This window comes from Coturnix japonica, chromosome 1, assembly GCF_001577835.2.
Source record: "Coturnix japonica isolate 7356 chromosome 1, Coturnix japonica 2.1, whole genome shotgun sequence".
NCBI lineage: Eukaryota > Metazoa > Chordata > Aves > Galliformes > Phasianidae > Coturnix > Coturnix japonica.
In genome coordinates this window covers 130,161,166-130,175,829 of record NC_029516.1, presented here as the reverse complement: position 1 = coordinate 130,175,829, position 14,664 = coordinate 130,161,166, and the positions used below count along the sequence as shown (strand labels likewise).

At 44.8% G+C, this 14,664-nt stretch overlaps 1 protein-coding gene and 1 long non-coding RNA gene across 3 annotated transcripts in view; one reads left to right on the top strand and one right to left on the bottom strand.

The window, feature by feature from the left end:
• Positions 1 to 2,770: 2,770 nt before the first annotated feature.
• Positions 2,771 to 7,498, bottom strand: LOC107307990. The gene is made up of 2 exons (XR_001552588.2): positions 7,384 to 7,498; positions 2,771 to 5,314 (listed from the first exon to the last, which is right to left on the bottom strand). It is a non-coding gene; the product is annotated as an uncharacterized LOC107307990 (long non-coding RNA).
• The window catches only part of UBAC2 (UBA domain containing 2), an 88,009-nt gene continuing 80,730 nt past the window's right edge, over positions 7,386 to 14,664 (top strand). Inside the window, exon 1 of one of the 2 annotated variants that reach the window (XM_015851527.2) lies at positions 7,386 to 7,508. In XM_015851527.2, the coding sequence (XP_015707013.1) occupies positions 7,478 to 7,508 (31 nt within the window). In that variant the 5' untranslated portion in view covers positions 7,386 to 7,477. Of the gene's footprint in view, positions 7,509 to 9,335; positions 9,431 to 14,664 lie in introns of those variants that run through there. The other variant, XM_015851526.2, reaches the window with a different exon arrangement.

Genomic DNA, 14,664 nt, shown 5'->3' with positions numbered 1-14,664 from the left:
CTTGAGTGTCTTTCAGAGGAGGGAGAAGTCAGGTTGCATAGTCTGAGTATTTAGAAAGCATCGGCCTTATATTTGCAAAGAACTTTGATACTTCCTTAAGATTGCTTATAGTAATCGCCGTTCTGGTGACTTATCAACTTTCAGTTCAAAGTGTATGTAATTCAATTTTGAATTATATTAGGATTAGCTCCGACAGCACAGTTAGATCTGCTCCCATGTTCTGCTTCTAACAGGTAGGGGTTCATTCTATTGGGCTGAAGCTGCTGATTTGGCTTTTTTTGCATATATCATTACTTCTGTTTACTATATGACTTCTGTTTAGCCATATAATCATCAGCCCAGATTTCCATTAAGCACTTTCTACCACAGAAGCACCAGTAATAGTCAATTATTATTTTTTTTAAAAATTTTTTGTACAGCAACCTCTTCAGCTCACTTCCAAACACCTCCTTGGTTTCGCCCACAGGCTGAGTCATCAAAGGCAGATTGGGTCAGTTATGGCTATGGATGTGCACGTACACGGTATTAATTGACAAGCATTCTCCAAGAAAATCTACTTCTCTGCCCATTAGGGCATGTGTTGCCCACACATGTGCACACAAACTCAGAAGGTCCTGTACAATTAAGATTTTGCAGAGGTTCATTATTGTACCTTTCCACAAGGGTACTGATGATACAGGACAGCCTCGCCTGGTAGCACAGATCATTTAGTTGCATGAACTTACAGGAAAAGACCGTGGACACAACATACAAGGCAGCAGGAATTCTTGAGGATCATTCACCGACTATTCTTTTGCTATTTTTCTTTATCCCATTTCCTCTGTTTTTTAGTTACTGTTCCACTGTGTGCACACCAGCTGGCCTAGATCCCACTGGTGTTATCATTTTTGCCAACCACTCTTGCCGTGTCTCATCCTCTGAGCTTTTTATGGGTTCTTCTTCTGCCAGTAACACATTCAAGGCCTGACAAGTTGTGTAACTCCAACTGTGCTCTGTTTTTCCCCTCATCTCTTGCTCCACCCCATGCTAATTCCTCACATTCCACCCAGCCTTCTATCACCACTCCCTTCTCTCTCTCTTTTTTTTCCCCCAGTTAATATCTTCTTTCATGCTATTACCATACACGCAGAGCAAACACAGCCTCCCACTTCATGTTAACTACGTATCCCCCCCCCACATTCCTGTTTCAAAACAAACCAAAAATGCTGCAGAGCCCATCTGTGCCGTGAATCATCCCAACTATAATGAGCACTTTCCATCTGCCTCAGTTTAGCCTTGCACTAGTTGCAGTTTTAAAGTTCAGAGTGCACCAGACTCCACAGAAATCAATGGGACTCTTTTGAATCAAGAAAGCCGTGACACACAGCCATGGCCTCCTCAGGGTGCGCCGCCATGTTGTTCCCCAGTGACACACAGCTATGGCTGCTTCAGGCTGCCCTGATGTGTCCCCCACTCAGCTTCAGTCAAGGAGTTGGACTTTACGGTCCTTGTGGGTCCCTTCCAATTTGGGATATTCCATGTTACCAAATGGTTAGGGCAAACTCGCTCTTTTTTACTTCTTATTTATTTATTTATTCATTTATATTCCTTTTAATTTATAGGGCTATTTACTGATCTTAAGTGCAAGTACTTGAGTATTAATCCCCAAATTCCCGTGGCATTTGCTCCAAAGGGGTTCTTTACCTAGACATACTTTTTATCTTTTGATGCTGTGACCCACAGGCAAAATAGTTTACCTGGAAGGAAACATGTATTTTCTGGGCTTTGTATGACATCCAAGTACAGCCTAGGAGGCAAATGATTAATTTTTACCCACACATTGCCAGCAAGATCCCTGATACAGAATTCAGCCCCTGAGCTGCTTTTCCTGTGCATATAAAAACATGGGTTCTCACTCACACTGACTGGATAACGTGTTGAAATTGTTACCTATTGAGACCCCAACTGTGCTGTTGTAGAAGGACAGAACTGCACTGAATCTGGGGATCAAAGCCATAGGTAAGCGGCTGAAAACACCTTCTTCTCAAGATACTCTCAGATACAAAATGAATCAAAGCATCTTGTCTAATGCTCGTGTTTGTGCTGGAACACTCCCTGACAAGCGAGCATCTTCCCAAGAGATGAGGTGTGAAACCAGTGCTCTGTGGACTGCAGACAGGACATCAACATGTCTGCAAGACTCCACTGCCCAGACATTGCAGGTTTTTGCTTCCAAAATCATGACAGCTTGAAATTCAGCACTTGTTTCTCCGGTTTAACATCCCGGTAAATTCTTTCACTGTGGCTTACTGTAAAATCTCCTTCCTTTTATTTATTTTTGTGGATAATAAGAAGAAAATAGTATCATCTCCCCCTCGTGGTGTGGGGAGAGGTCTCAGGGAGAAGAGAAAAAGTCCAAAAGGGAAACATGCTGAGGGCAGGCCTAGGAAGGCCCCTGCACCAGGAAGGCCTGCTTTGCCCAGAGGTGATGCCTGCTGCAGCTGCCTCCCCAGCAGCAGAGCTCTCTGTGATGGCACCACCACTTCAGACTATATTTCGCAATTTAATTACTTCTATATTTCAGGTTAAGACGAGATCTAATCCCCAGTATAAGACATCTCACTAGCTACCAGAGCAGGAAACAGAAAATAGTCCATGCAGGGACATGTGTAATGTATCAGCAAGAAGAACTGTAATCATGTTTATAACAGCTCTGCTGAATTTAGATGTGATTTATCAATTAACTGTTGTTTAGGTTTTGTGTTTTTGTGTTTTGATTTGGTTTTTTTTGTTTTTTTTTTTCCTGGTCGCAATTTAAAGGCTCTAGCTGGGCAAAATATGATGCTTTGTGTGAAACAGGTTTCTTTTGCATCCAATTTGGCCACTGTTAACATTTTAAGAGAAATTAAATAAATAAATGAAAAAAAAACCTCCCGGAATGCCTCTATCCTGAAGGCACACTGACTTCTATTGCAAATATCATGCAAGTACATTTCTGGGGTGAACATTCATTAACTTTGTGCAAGTTCTTCTGAGGGATCATTGTATTCCAATGAAATCACATGAATGAATGCAAGTATCTTTGGAATGGGTAATTATAGCCGAGGGGGAAAAGATGTATGATTCCTTCATGTGCAAATAGAAGTAAATGCATACAAAGCAATGCTACTGGGGAGAAGAACTTCCGAAGGCTTTATCATTTCTTTGGAAGCTACCGGCCTGATAAAATCATGATGTGGGTGGCCACGTGTTCTCTTAAACACAGATTTGCCTCTGAGTGTAAACATGGGAGATTAATAACCTTTACACCATGTGGTGAAACACAGATTGCACTACGATGTGGAGTGAGAGGAGGAGGATGTCTGGGAAATATGGATAGGTATCAGGGAGGGAAAAAAATCCTTAACAAACACTCCTCTAAGTGGCTTTGGCTTTTTTAAATCTACTTTTTACTAACAGTCAGTTTCAACACAGCCACACCGACATGCAGGAATGTAAGTTGTCTTCTGCATTTTAAAGGCTTAAATCTTTTGCAATCCCTGTTAGGTGTTTTGGGTAATTAAGCAACATACTCCAGATCACAAAGGTACTACTTGGCATAAATTCAATCTGAAAAAGATGGCTTATGCATGAACTCTAGTGTGCATCATGGGGTATAGATATGCAAAGTGTGTTGCTATACTTACCATGTATGCTATACAGTGCTACACATAATATTTTGCCCTTCTAATGGATTCCTTCATTAAGTATCATGTGCACTATGCTTAAATCTAATCATTTCCCTGATGCTTACTGATCTGTCCTGATTTCACACAGAATGACCCGGGTTGGAAGGGACCTCAAGGATCATGTAGTTCCAACCCCCCTGCCTATCAGGGCCACCAAACATACACCTTTACTAGATCAGGTTGCCCAGGGCCCTGTCCAACCTGATCTTGAACACCTCCAAGGATGGGGCATCCACAACCTCCCTGGGCAGCCTGTTCCAGGGACTAACTACTCTCCTAGTGAAGATTTTCCTTGTAGCAAATTAATGTCCTTCAGTTGAGTGAGCTAAAATCCAGTGAGCTGCTCAGCCAAAGACAGTTGGAAGTGTGTATTTGTAATACAAGCATGAAGTCTTGCCTAAGTCAAATAAAACACTAACATAGAACATTAAACATAAAAGCTGAGATCAGTGTCATCAATTAAGAAATATCAGAATCAATTTGCCTAATTCCCTTTTAATATGTTTGCATTAGGATCTAGTTCTGGGTTATGCTACCTACCATATGCTCTTGTTTTTCACAGGATCCCGGCCTTCTTTGAAATAAATAACCTGGCTCCTGTGACAGAGAATGTAAGGAGGACAAACCTGAGGGAGTGTTTTACTGATGTTCAAAGACAAAGCTGCCGATCAAATGCTTGGTGCTGCCCCTGAGTAGGTACGGGAATGCAGAGATGCCAACACCTGGCTTCACTTATGTTCAGTGCTTAGGAGTTGATGGGCAACTGTTAAAACAGAAGTGATGATTAAGAGTCAGCCTAAAACTATCAGTAGGTACATTCAGTCCACAGAGATAAAATGTGAGGAAGAAATCAAAGTTGCCTCTACATCTCCAGGTAGGCACTTTTTCTCAACTTTTATTTATTCACTTATTCATTTTTGTGCCTCCTGTGTGCACATCCTGCAGGATGTACTGCCATTGCTGTTCTCTTGTCTGCATTTGGAAGGGCACAGCATAAACCTACGAGGAAGCAGATGCAACACATTTCTGGTGATTTGCTGGGATAAAATAGGGGTAATTGTTGGAAAGCAGCTGGGGATGGAAGTGAGCAATGCAAGGAGTGGGAGGTTGTGACTGCCGGTGACCACCAGCTGGTGACTTGGCTCTGCTCCGAGTAAGCCAAATCCCTTAAGCACTTTGTACTGTGACTGCATCCCATTCTGGGGTCCTAGGTGGAAAACAGGAAGGTGATGTTTGAATTATGTTTGAGTTATCGAAAGAATAGTTATCCACATATTACTATTATTACACATCCATGTGGAGCTCAAGTTCATTCCTGTATTTGCAGAACGACTCATTCAAGTGCCTAAATCCTTAACAGGTAGAAAACATCTGAGCATTCTTTAAGTTGTTCATAATAGTATGATGTCACTATCAGAGGGGAAAAAAACAATATTCATTCACTTCCAAGGGACTGAGAGAAATTCTGCAGTCTCAGAAGGGCACAGGATCAATTAGGCTGTTTTCAGCTCACTGTATCTCTCTACCTTCTTCCCATCCTCCTCCTCTCACATCTCCTCCACAGAGTATGTATGGTGTACAGCTTTCTTCTTTACATTCTTCTGCAGCTGAAGACAAGGGTTGGGAACTGTTAGTTATTGAAGAAGTTATTGAAATCATTCAGTTTAACATTAACCTATTTCCAGGCATAATATTTCCAGTAGCTGTAATAGCTGCATATGCTGTACTATGAAAGCCACAGAAACCTCAGACATGAGGGACCATCGCCCATGAACCTGCCGAACTCTGATAGCACTGAGTTAAGACAGCAGATTCCTGTGTGAGGTGTTGCATTTCCATCCTGTTCTGCTCTGCCGCTACCCTTCATTCTTCATGGCAGGGGAGCACCTGACTCTTGGAGATTAATTAGTAATTAAGAGTTGGTTTAAAAACACCATGGGTTCAAAGAAGAAATAAATCCAATCATATTTGATGAGAGAAATATAATTCCTGGTCTCCTGGGATTTGATTTGATTTTGAGCAGTGTATCTAAAGAAGTTTATTTTGAACATACCAAACTGACCTCGCTAACTAGATGTAAAAAACAAATGCAGATATTTAAGCTGACATTTGAGCAGTGTCAAAGCCTTCTAAGCTTGTTCTGAGTAGATTAGCAGATAAGTGCTAGCTTTCCTATTCTGGGATATGTTCCAAGGCGAGCACGAGGACTGACAATTTCATTTAACTCCAAAGTGGACAACACTTCATATTTAACTAATGCAAATCATTTACATAATTCACAGAATCACAGAATTATCAAGGTTGGAAAAGACCTAGAAGATCATCTAGTCCAACCATCACCAATACTTCCCAGCTAAATCATATTCATCAACACAACATCCAAACATTTCTTGAACGCTCCCATGGTTGGTGACTCCACCAACTCCCTGGGCAGTGCATTCCAATGCCTGACTACCCTTTCCGAGAAGTAATACTTCCTAATGTCCAGCCTGAATCTCCCCTGGCACAGCTTGAAACCATTCCCTCTAGTTCTATCACCGATTACACGAGAGGCCAACCCCCAGCTCATTACAACCTCCCTTCAGGAAGTTATAGAGAGCAATGAGGTCTCCTCATAAGGTACTGAGTACATAATCACAGAATCACAGAATCACAGAATGACCTGGGTTGGAAGGGACCTCAAGGATCATGTAGTTCCAACCCCCTGCCTGGCAGGGCCACCAAACATACACATTTACTAGATCAGGTTGCCCAGGGCCCCGTCCAACCTGGTCTTGAACACCTCCAAGGACGGGGTATCCACAACCTCCCTGGGCAGCCTGTTCCAGGGCCTAACCACTCTCCTAGTGAAGAACTTCCCCCTAACATCCAACCTAAATCTTCCCTCTTTTAACTTAAAACCATTTCCCCTAGTCCTGCTATTATCAGCCCTTTCGAAGAGTTTACTCCCCTCCTGGGAGTAAGTTCCCTTCAGGTACTGAAAGGCTGCAATGAGGTCACCCCGCAACCTTCTCTTCTCTAGGCTGAACAAACCCAACTCCCTCAGCCTGTTCTTATAGGGGAGGTGCTCCAGCCCCCTAATTCTCCCAGTATCCCAGCTGTATTGATAAATCTGCAAGAGTGTGTTATGGTATGATGCTGTACGATACTCATTCAGTATCTGTTTGTGACAGCAAGTCCACAGAGCTGCTTTCAAAAGAGAACTTCATTGTCTGCCCAAACTCAACCTTATTCAGCAGAATATGCATTTAAGACTCTTGGATGATTAATGACTCCAATCTCCATCCATTACCAGTGCTGAACAACATAAATCAAGGGAAAACATCAAACTTGAGGCTCATGGTCCAATGTGGCGCAAGTGGTAGGAACGCCGCTTTGCAACACCAGGGCCCTGGGTTCGAATCCCCCCTGTGGCGCAAGTGGTACAAGTGCCGCTCTGCTACACAGAGGCTCGAATCCCGGGGGTTGGACTCGATGATCTCTAAGGTCCCTTCCAACCCGCACCAGACTATGAGACTATGATACTATGAGACTATGATACTATGATAAATGGGGCTCTCCAGTGCGCCCCCTCCCGGCTTCTCGCCCCCTCCTCCCGCTGTCCCTCCCCCGGAGCCCGGTAGGGTGCGCTGCCCGCTCGCTGGCGGCGGCGTTTGTCCCGTCGCGGCCGCCTTACCCGCTCGTCCCCGGGCCCACCGCGGGGTTCTCCCGGCCTCCGGGGGTTCCGCTAGCGGCTCCGGCCGCGGGCTGTGTTCCGCCGGGCCGCCGCCATGTTCACCAGCACCGGCTCCAACGGGCTCTGTGAGTAGCGGAAGGGACCGGGGGCGGGCGGCGGCGACGACGAGGGGTGTGACTATGTCGGGGGACGGGATGGGGCCGCGCTGCCACCGTGACCTCCGCGTTGAGCGGGTCCTGCCTGTGTGACTGACCGGGGGATGGGGGAGGGCTGGTAATGCTGTTAACGCCGTGCTGAAGTCACGGCTCCCGGTGAGCGGTTGTTTCCGTGCCGTAGAACTGCCCTTTAGAGGTGCCAGACGATGTGTAAAGCTGTGAGAATGAACGTGGCGTGAGAAGGTGCCTGGTTTGGCAGAGTGAGTGGGAAGAAGCGGTCAGAGCTTTGAGGCTTCTCAAAGGGGTCTGTCCGTAGGGTGTGTTGAGGACTGTGGGCATCGGGAACATCCGTGCTGGGAGAGGGGCCCGGAGGAGATGCTGCTGTGCTGGTACAGTGTACAGAGTTCAACCTCCTTGTGCTTTCCTCCACTAAACTGGTACAAAGTGCGATCCTAACTAACTCAGCCCAGATAAGACAACCAGACACCAGTCAGAATGCAGCATAAATGAGCGTGGCAGGTCAGGCCGAGGGCTCCCATAGGCCAGGATGTCACCTCTGGGTGCCTTTATAACACCTGTTGTGTTCAGTTTGAGCCGTTTAATGGTACAGTGTGGGAAATTTTTATTTATTTATTTCTTCCCAATCATATATCATAGATTCACAGAATGGCCTGGGTTGAAAAGGACCACAATGCTCATCTAGTTTCAGCGCCCCTGCTATGTGCAGGGTCACCAACCAGCAGACCAGGCTGCACATCCAGCCTGGCCTTGAATGCGTATCGTAGGTCATTTAAAAACTGGCCTAGCTGTTGGTTTTATCTGTCTCAGAGGAAGGGTTTTAATGTCTTCTCACATGTCAGCAATGCCAGTGGCTCCTGCATTCTGTCCCATTGCCTTGTTGTCATGCCTTCCAGCAGAGCTCTCATCATTAGCCATGTCAAAATGAACAACCAGTGATCCCAGAGCTCCACTGGGTGTCGGTAACGTGAGTCTGAATGGGCTCCTTAGGCAAAGTGTTCAAAGATCAAATTCAGGATCAGCTTCCTGTAAAGCCTGTCTCCTTTCAGCTGATACTCCATCACTTTTCCCCTTCTGGCATCCCATCTTGTGGTGTTTTGAGGTTCATGTTTTGCTGGACACTAAACTCTTTTAAACTATAGGGAGACTCAGACATGATTAGGATGCTTTCAGATTGCTTCACAGAATCACAGAATGACCCGGGTTGGAAGGGACCTCAAGGATCATGTAGTTCCAACCCCCCTGCCTGGCAGGGCCACCAAACATACACATTTACTAGATCAGGTTGCCCAGGGCCCCGTCCAACCTGGTCTTGAACACCTCCAAGGACGGGGCATCCACAACCTCCCTGGGCAGCCTGTTCCAGGGCCTAACCACTCTCCTAGTGAAGAACTTCCCCCTAACATCCAACCTAAATCTACCCTCTTTTAACTTAAAACCATTTCCCCTTGTCCTGCTATTGTCATACTTATATCCCGTAGCTGTCCTGATATTTGCTATTCTCCATTCAGGGTAAGGCAGTCATTGCATTATTGAGAGTCAACTGTTAAAATGGTCCTAAAAAATATCATCTCTATCTAGGCACAGACGGAGCCTCTTTTTGTTACTCAGTCTGCTCTGGAGTTGATAGCCAACTTTTATTTGTGTTAATGTACAGCTGCTATGCTGAACAAACAATATTTTTCAAGCTTGCTAGTAAGTGCAAACTGTTTCTGTGTTATTTGCCCCGAGATAACTTTATGGATGATCCCTGTGCTATGGGTGCCAGCAGATGCTGCGCTATGGTAGGTGGCCATGCAGAGAAGTTCCTTTCATGGCCTGGCTCTGTAGTTCAGTGAAGAGTACAGTCAACATTGAAAGAACATTCCAAACTTGTAAGTACTTCATCACAGATTCAGCCTCAGATATTACACCTGAGCTTGATCACTTTTGATCAACTTTGACTTTCTCATAAATAATGCTTGAATAGTTGGACCTGTGGAACGAACTCCTCCATCTTATCCATGTGTTTTCTATGGAGCTGTCTGGTGACTTTGAGCAGTGTGGTTTAAATTAGTTCTTATGTAGAGTATTTCTCACAGCTCAGTGCTTTTTAAAATCGTGTGTGCAGATAGAGAGGTACTTGAAAAATGAACAGAAAGAGACATGGATAAAAGCAAGACCCAGCAGCAAACAAGCGATTCAATCCCAGATGCCTGCAAGCCAGTTCAAACAAGTAGGAACTTTGCTAGGAGTGATATGCTGAATGCCTACCAGGCTGTATCAGGTAAGACTGTGTTGGGATCTGATAGCACACCTACTAGTGCATGACATGTGATTTTGCTGGTGGAGGTGTAAAAAATAAACACACCTGGTAGGTGTTACAGCTGCAAGGGATGGAAATCAGGGGAAAAGGGAGAACACTGTTTAAAAGGACAAAGATTGTTTGCACACAGTAGCAGAAACTTTCTATTATCTGGAGTATCGGAAGGATTGGTATAGCCCTGGGAAACAAAAAAGCTCATATAGAAAGCCCTACACAGACATACAGGAATGGCTCAGCAGGACAGCATCCTGTCTGGAGCTGAGCTCACTTCTAATGGACCCTTGTGCTGTGTTTCAGAAGCATGTTATGACACATGGCCTTCACAGCTGGGCTGTGGTGCTAGACTTGGGCTGGCTTCATCTTTATGGTTTTAAACTGGAAGAAGGTAGATTTAGACTAGATATTAGAAAGAAATTCTTCACTTTGAGGGTGGTGGGATGCTGGAACTGGTTGCCCAGAGAGGTTGTGGATGACCCCTCCCTGGTGGCATTCAAGGCCAGGCTGGATGGAGCTTTGAGCATCCTGCTTTAGAGGGAAGTGTCCCTGCCTATACCAGGGGGTTGGAACTGGATGATCTTAAAGGTCCCTTCCAATCCAAACTATTCTATGATTCTACCCGTCACATTTTGCCAGATGCTCACGTCCCATAAATAATGATACTGAAACACTGCAGTGGCTCAGCAGAGGTCAGCATGAGTGTATCAGGAATGGTGTGAGGCTCGCTGCTCCTTGCTGTAGTTCTGCTGTGTTCAGTGTTGTCCATGGGTGTGCATAGTAGAAGAGTCAGCTGGAGCTCATCTTTGGTTTTAAGGTAAAACCAAAGTCTAAGTTTAAAGCATGTCCACTTTCTACACCTGAAAATCGTTTGACTACTTTACCTACTGTGCACAGAGTATTCAGTGCAGCAGCAGGAAGGCGAGCTCTTTGAACTTACATGTAAGGGTTTCCTCTAACACAACTTGGGCATTTACCTCTCTGTGAACTTTGTGGTGCAGTGCTCACAGTTGGTTGAATATCCCCAAAGCAGAAGCACAGCGATGTGCTCTTCAGCTTGCATAACCTGAAGTGTGCTGCGTGCAGGCATTAGGAAAATGATTAAGGTACGTAAGCTGATGCTCTGTGATGTGACTAAAAGAAAAATGGAGTATCTATTCAATATTGGCTTGTGTGCATGAGTTTTAGGCAGTCTAGTGGTATCTGGGAAAACAATTTAGCTTGTACAACAACATGCTAGAGTGCAACACGGTGCAAACATGAGCTTGAGTCTGAGAACTGTGCAGCCACAGGAGCTCAATTAGCCAGTCTTTGCATGCTGTGCAAATATGGCTGTAACAGTTCTGCCACAGAGCTCGCTCATTTCAGACCACCTTGGGGATCTGTGCAGCACAGCGCTGTAGCTGTACCTGATGTCTCCGGCGTTGTGTATTAATAATAGTAGGGTAATACGCTCTGTGGCTGGGAGGAAGAAGAGACTGCTCAGATAGATAAGCACCGTTTCACTTTCTGTCTTTTCAAATGTTCCATTTAAAACAAAGATTTTCTTTCCCTCTTTGTAGCTGCTGTAGTTTGTGACTTTCTTCCTGCCAAATGTGTTTCTGCTGTAGGACTGAAATGGTTTTAAGTTAAAAGAGGGAAGATTTAGGTTGGATGTTAGGGGGAAGTTCTTCACTAGGAGAGTGGTTAGGCCCTGGAACAGGCTGCCCAGGGAGGTTGTGGATGCCCCGTCCTTGGAGGTGTTCAAGACCAGGTTGGACGGGGCCCTGGGCAACCTGATCTAGTAAAGGTGTATGTTTGGTGGCCCTGCCAGGCAGGGGGGTTGGAACTACATGATCCTTGAGGTCCCTTCCAACCCGGGTCATTCTGTGATTCTGTGACTGAAATCCTTTGGTCTTTTGGAGCGTAAGACCAAGCCAGGTCTTGCCATGTATAGTGGATGTTTTCTTGCTATGTATAGTGTATGTATGTTAAGGTTCTGCACTAAGTTCGTAAGCTTCTGGTGCAAATCCATTCCTTCTGTGGCACTCTGATGCCTGCATTCACTTTCAGACATCATGATGATTAACCACCAGAGTACGCCGTGACTTGGCAATCTGCGCAGAGCATCCCCTTCTTGTGCCTGAGCTGTGTGCCCAGGGGCAGGAGTTGCTTTTGTGAGCCAGGATATTTCATTCAGTCATATCATCCTTGCTGGCAGCAGTAACTTCAGTATTTCTGCAGGGTCTTCTCGTGTTCTATTCCGAAGGATGAGGCACTGGAGGGATAATTACAGTGGATCAGCTGACCTAAAAAGTGATCACTTGGGAATGTTCAGTCCTCACAGCTGGTGTGCTGTCTTGTGACATCTTCCATCTTCCTCCGACAGTATTATACGTATCAGTATCTTGCATTGTCCTCCCTCCATAGCATGCTCTGGTTTGCTCTCAGCTGCTGTTCAGGGCTCAGTCATGGTGATAGCAAAGACAGGCTTTACTCTTCAGATCTGATACGATTTCTCCAGTCTCCCAGAAGCACGTGGTGTCTGGTAAACAATTGCCATCGTCATGATCCCCCAGCAGTTAGTTTGTATGGAAGTGATGTGGCTGCCTCAAGCAGCTCGTTTGGGGAAGTTTCCAGATGACAGTTGAAAAAGCCATTACACATCATGTTTCTTCTGCAGCTCTGGTGTGTGTTCACTTGGGATCTGCAGAGAAATGTCCTGAGCTAACCTGAGCTTCTGCAGCCACGGCTCATCAGCTGGTGTTGGCAATGAGGTCCTCTCAAAGCCAGCACTTGAGTCTTGGGCCCAGAAGGGGTGAAGCTGTTCCCTGAAAAGCCATTCTGGAACTGCAGCTTAGTCTTGCTGCCTCTTTTGGTATTCTCAGCTGCTGCATCACCTCACCAATGAGTGCTGAACAAGCAGGGAACAGAAAAACATCTCAAAAACTCTGTTACTGCTACTACAGCTGTCATGTTTTTAATGCAGTGGCGGCTCCTGAAGCTGCGACAACGTGTGCCATCAGCTTCCCCCTCTGTGGCAGATCACAGAATCCTTAGGGTTAGAAGGGACCTTTAGAGGCTGTCTAGTTCAACTCCCTTGCAATGAGCAGGGACATCACAGCTAGATTGGGTAGCCCAGGGCCTGATCCAGCCTCACATTAAATGTCTCCAGGAACACCTCTTGTTCCTTAGCTCAGTCCTTTGAAAGTGGCAATGTCAGACAAGAAAGTGGTAGGCTGTGATGCTTGCGTGAGGGATTACAAGGGTAAGACCAGAATTTTACTTCTTAAGTGTTACCTTTCCATTCTAATCAAGGCATTTAATTTGGATGTCAGAACGCTTAGTTGCGCTGCATCCGGCCTCTTGAGTCGTTTTTAGTCTTGCAGGTTGAGGCAGGTGGCACTGGCGGTTCTCTCACTCACTGGTGACCTCACAGCAACAGTTCTTGGTAAGGATCTGTGTGGTGCTGAGTGGTAAAGCAAACTACTGGCTTATACCCAAAGATGCTTGAAAAAAATATGTTGGAAGTTGTGTTGCTTATCTGGAAGAGTTCATCTTTCTTCATTTAACTGGACAGGAATACACTTCTCAAACAGGATGATGTTTTGAGAAGCTTAAGAGTAGAAGTTTCCATTACTCATGTGACTTTCCCTGTGGGGGGCTGTCACAGTAATGGCTTGTGGTTTTTCACCTGGTGGTGTGCTGAAAAAGTTAAATACTGTCCTCTTATAATAGGGTTTCAAGTGTCTCATCTGAAACCTGAAGGGAGGCTGTGGTAAAATAATGTTTTTGCACTTTTTGATAGGGTTCTGTGATTGATTTTTAAACACATGTGAGTTAAAAATGAACTCGATATGATAATGTATTGTAACTGTCTATTAACTGTGATGTAATGTTAGGCACTGGAACAGGCTGCCCAGGGAGGTGGTGGAGTCACTGACCCTGGAAGTGTTCAAGAAACACTGAGATGTTGTACTGACGTGGCTTAGTGGGCAACACTGGTGGTAGGTACACAGTTGGACTGGGTGATCTTGGAGGTTTCTTCCAACCTTGGGGGTTCTATGATTCTAATAATGATCTGATGGCATGGAAAATTACAGTGAAATCTAAAAGCAGGTATAAAGCCTGTGTAGGAATATAAAGCCATGGAGGGATATCTAGTGATTTGTTTACTGTGTTTTTTGTGGTAGCGGGACTGTTATGCGTTATGTGATGGGATTGGTGAGTTCTTGTAAAATGTATTTAAACTCATTCAATAATGTGAAATGCCAAATGTTATCAAATTTTGGTTCAGGAATGTCTACCACTGTGACTACTCTAATGGGTCTGATTAGTCTTGGCTTTCAACTTGTTGTTGTATTCTGGTTGTAAAACTGACCTTCGCACATTAAGAAGTATTATCTAAGTTACATTTACTAGTGGATCCTGCTTCAATTTTTCAGTAATAACCTATTTTTGATGCTAGTGAGATTGTGCTATGATTAAAATCTTGGCTTTGGTGCCTATTACCATCTTTTTCTAGCGGTTCAGTCTTCTGGTATGTGTCAGGTGTTGTTGACTGTATCTGTTCAGTTCTCCCTCAGCTCCTGCTCTTTACCTCCCTTTAGTAGTTTTAAAGCAATTGTGTTATTCCTTTTGTTATCTAAGAATAGTGACAGCTGAGCTGCATGTTTTGTGGTAATACCCTGCAAAAAAAAAGCAGATGTCTGCAGATCAGCAGGTTCTGTGCTATAAGTGGGGTGTTGGGAAAGAAGAAAATACGATAAAAATTACATCTGTGAAAACGGTAGAAGTCATAGAATGGTATTTCAGAGATTTTATTCTGGC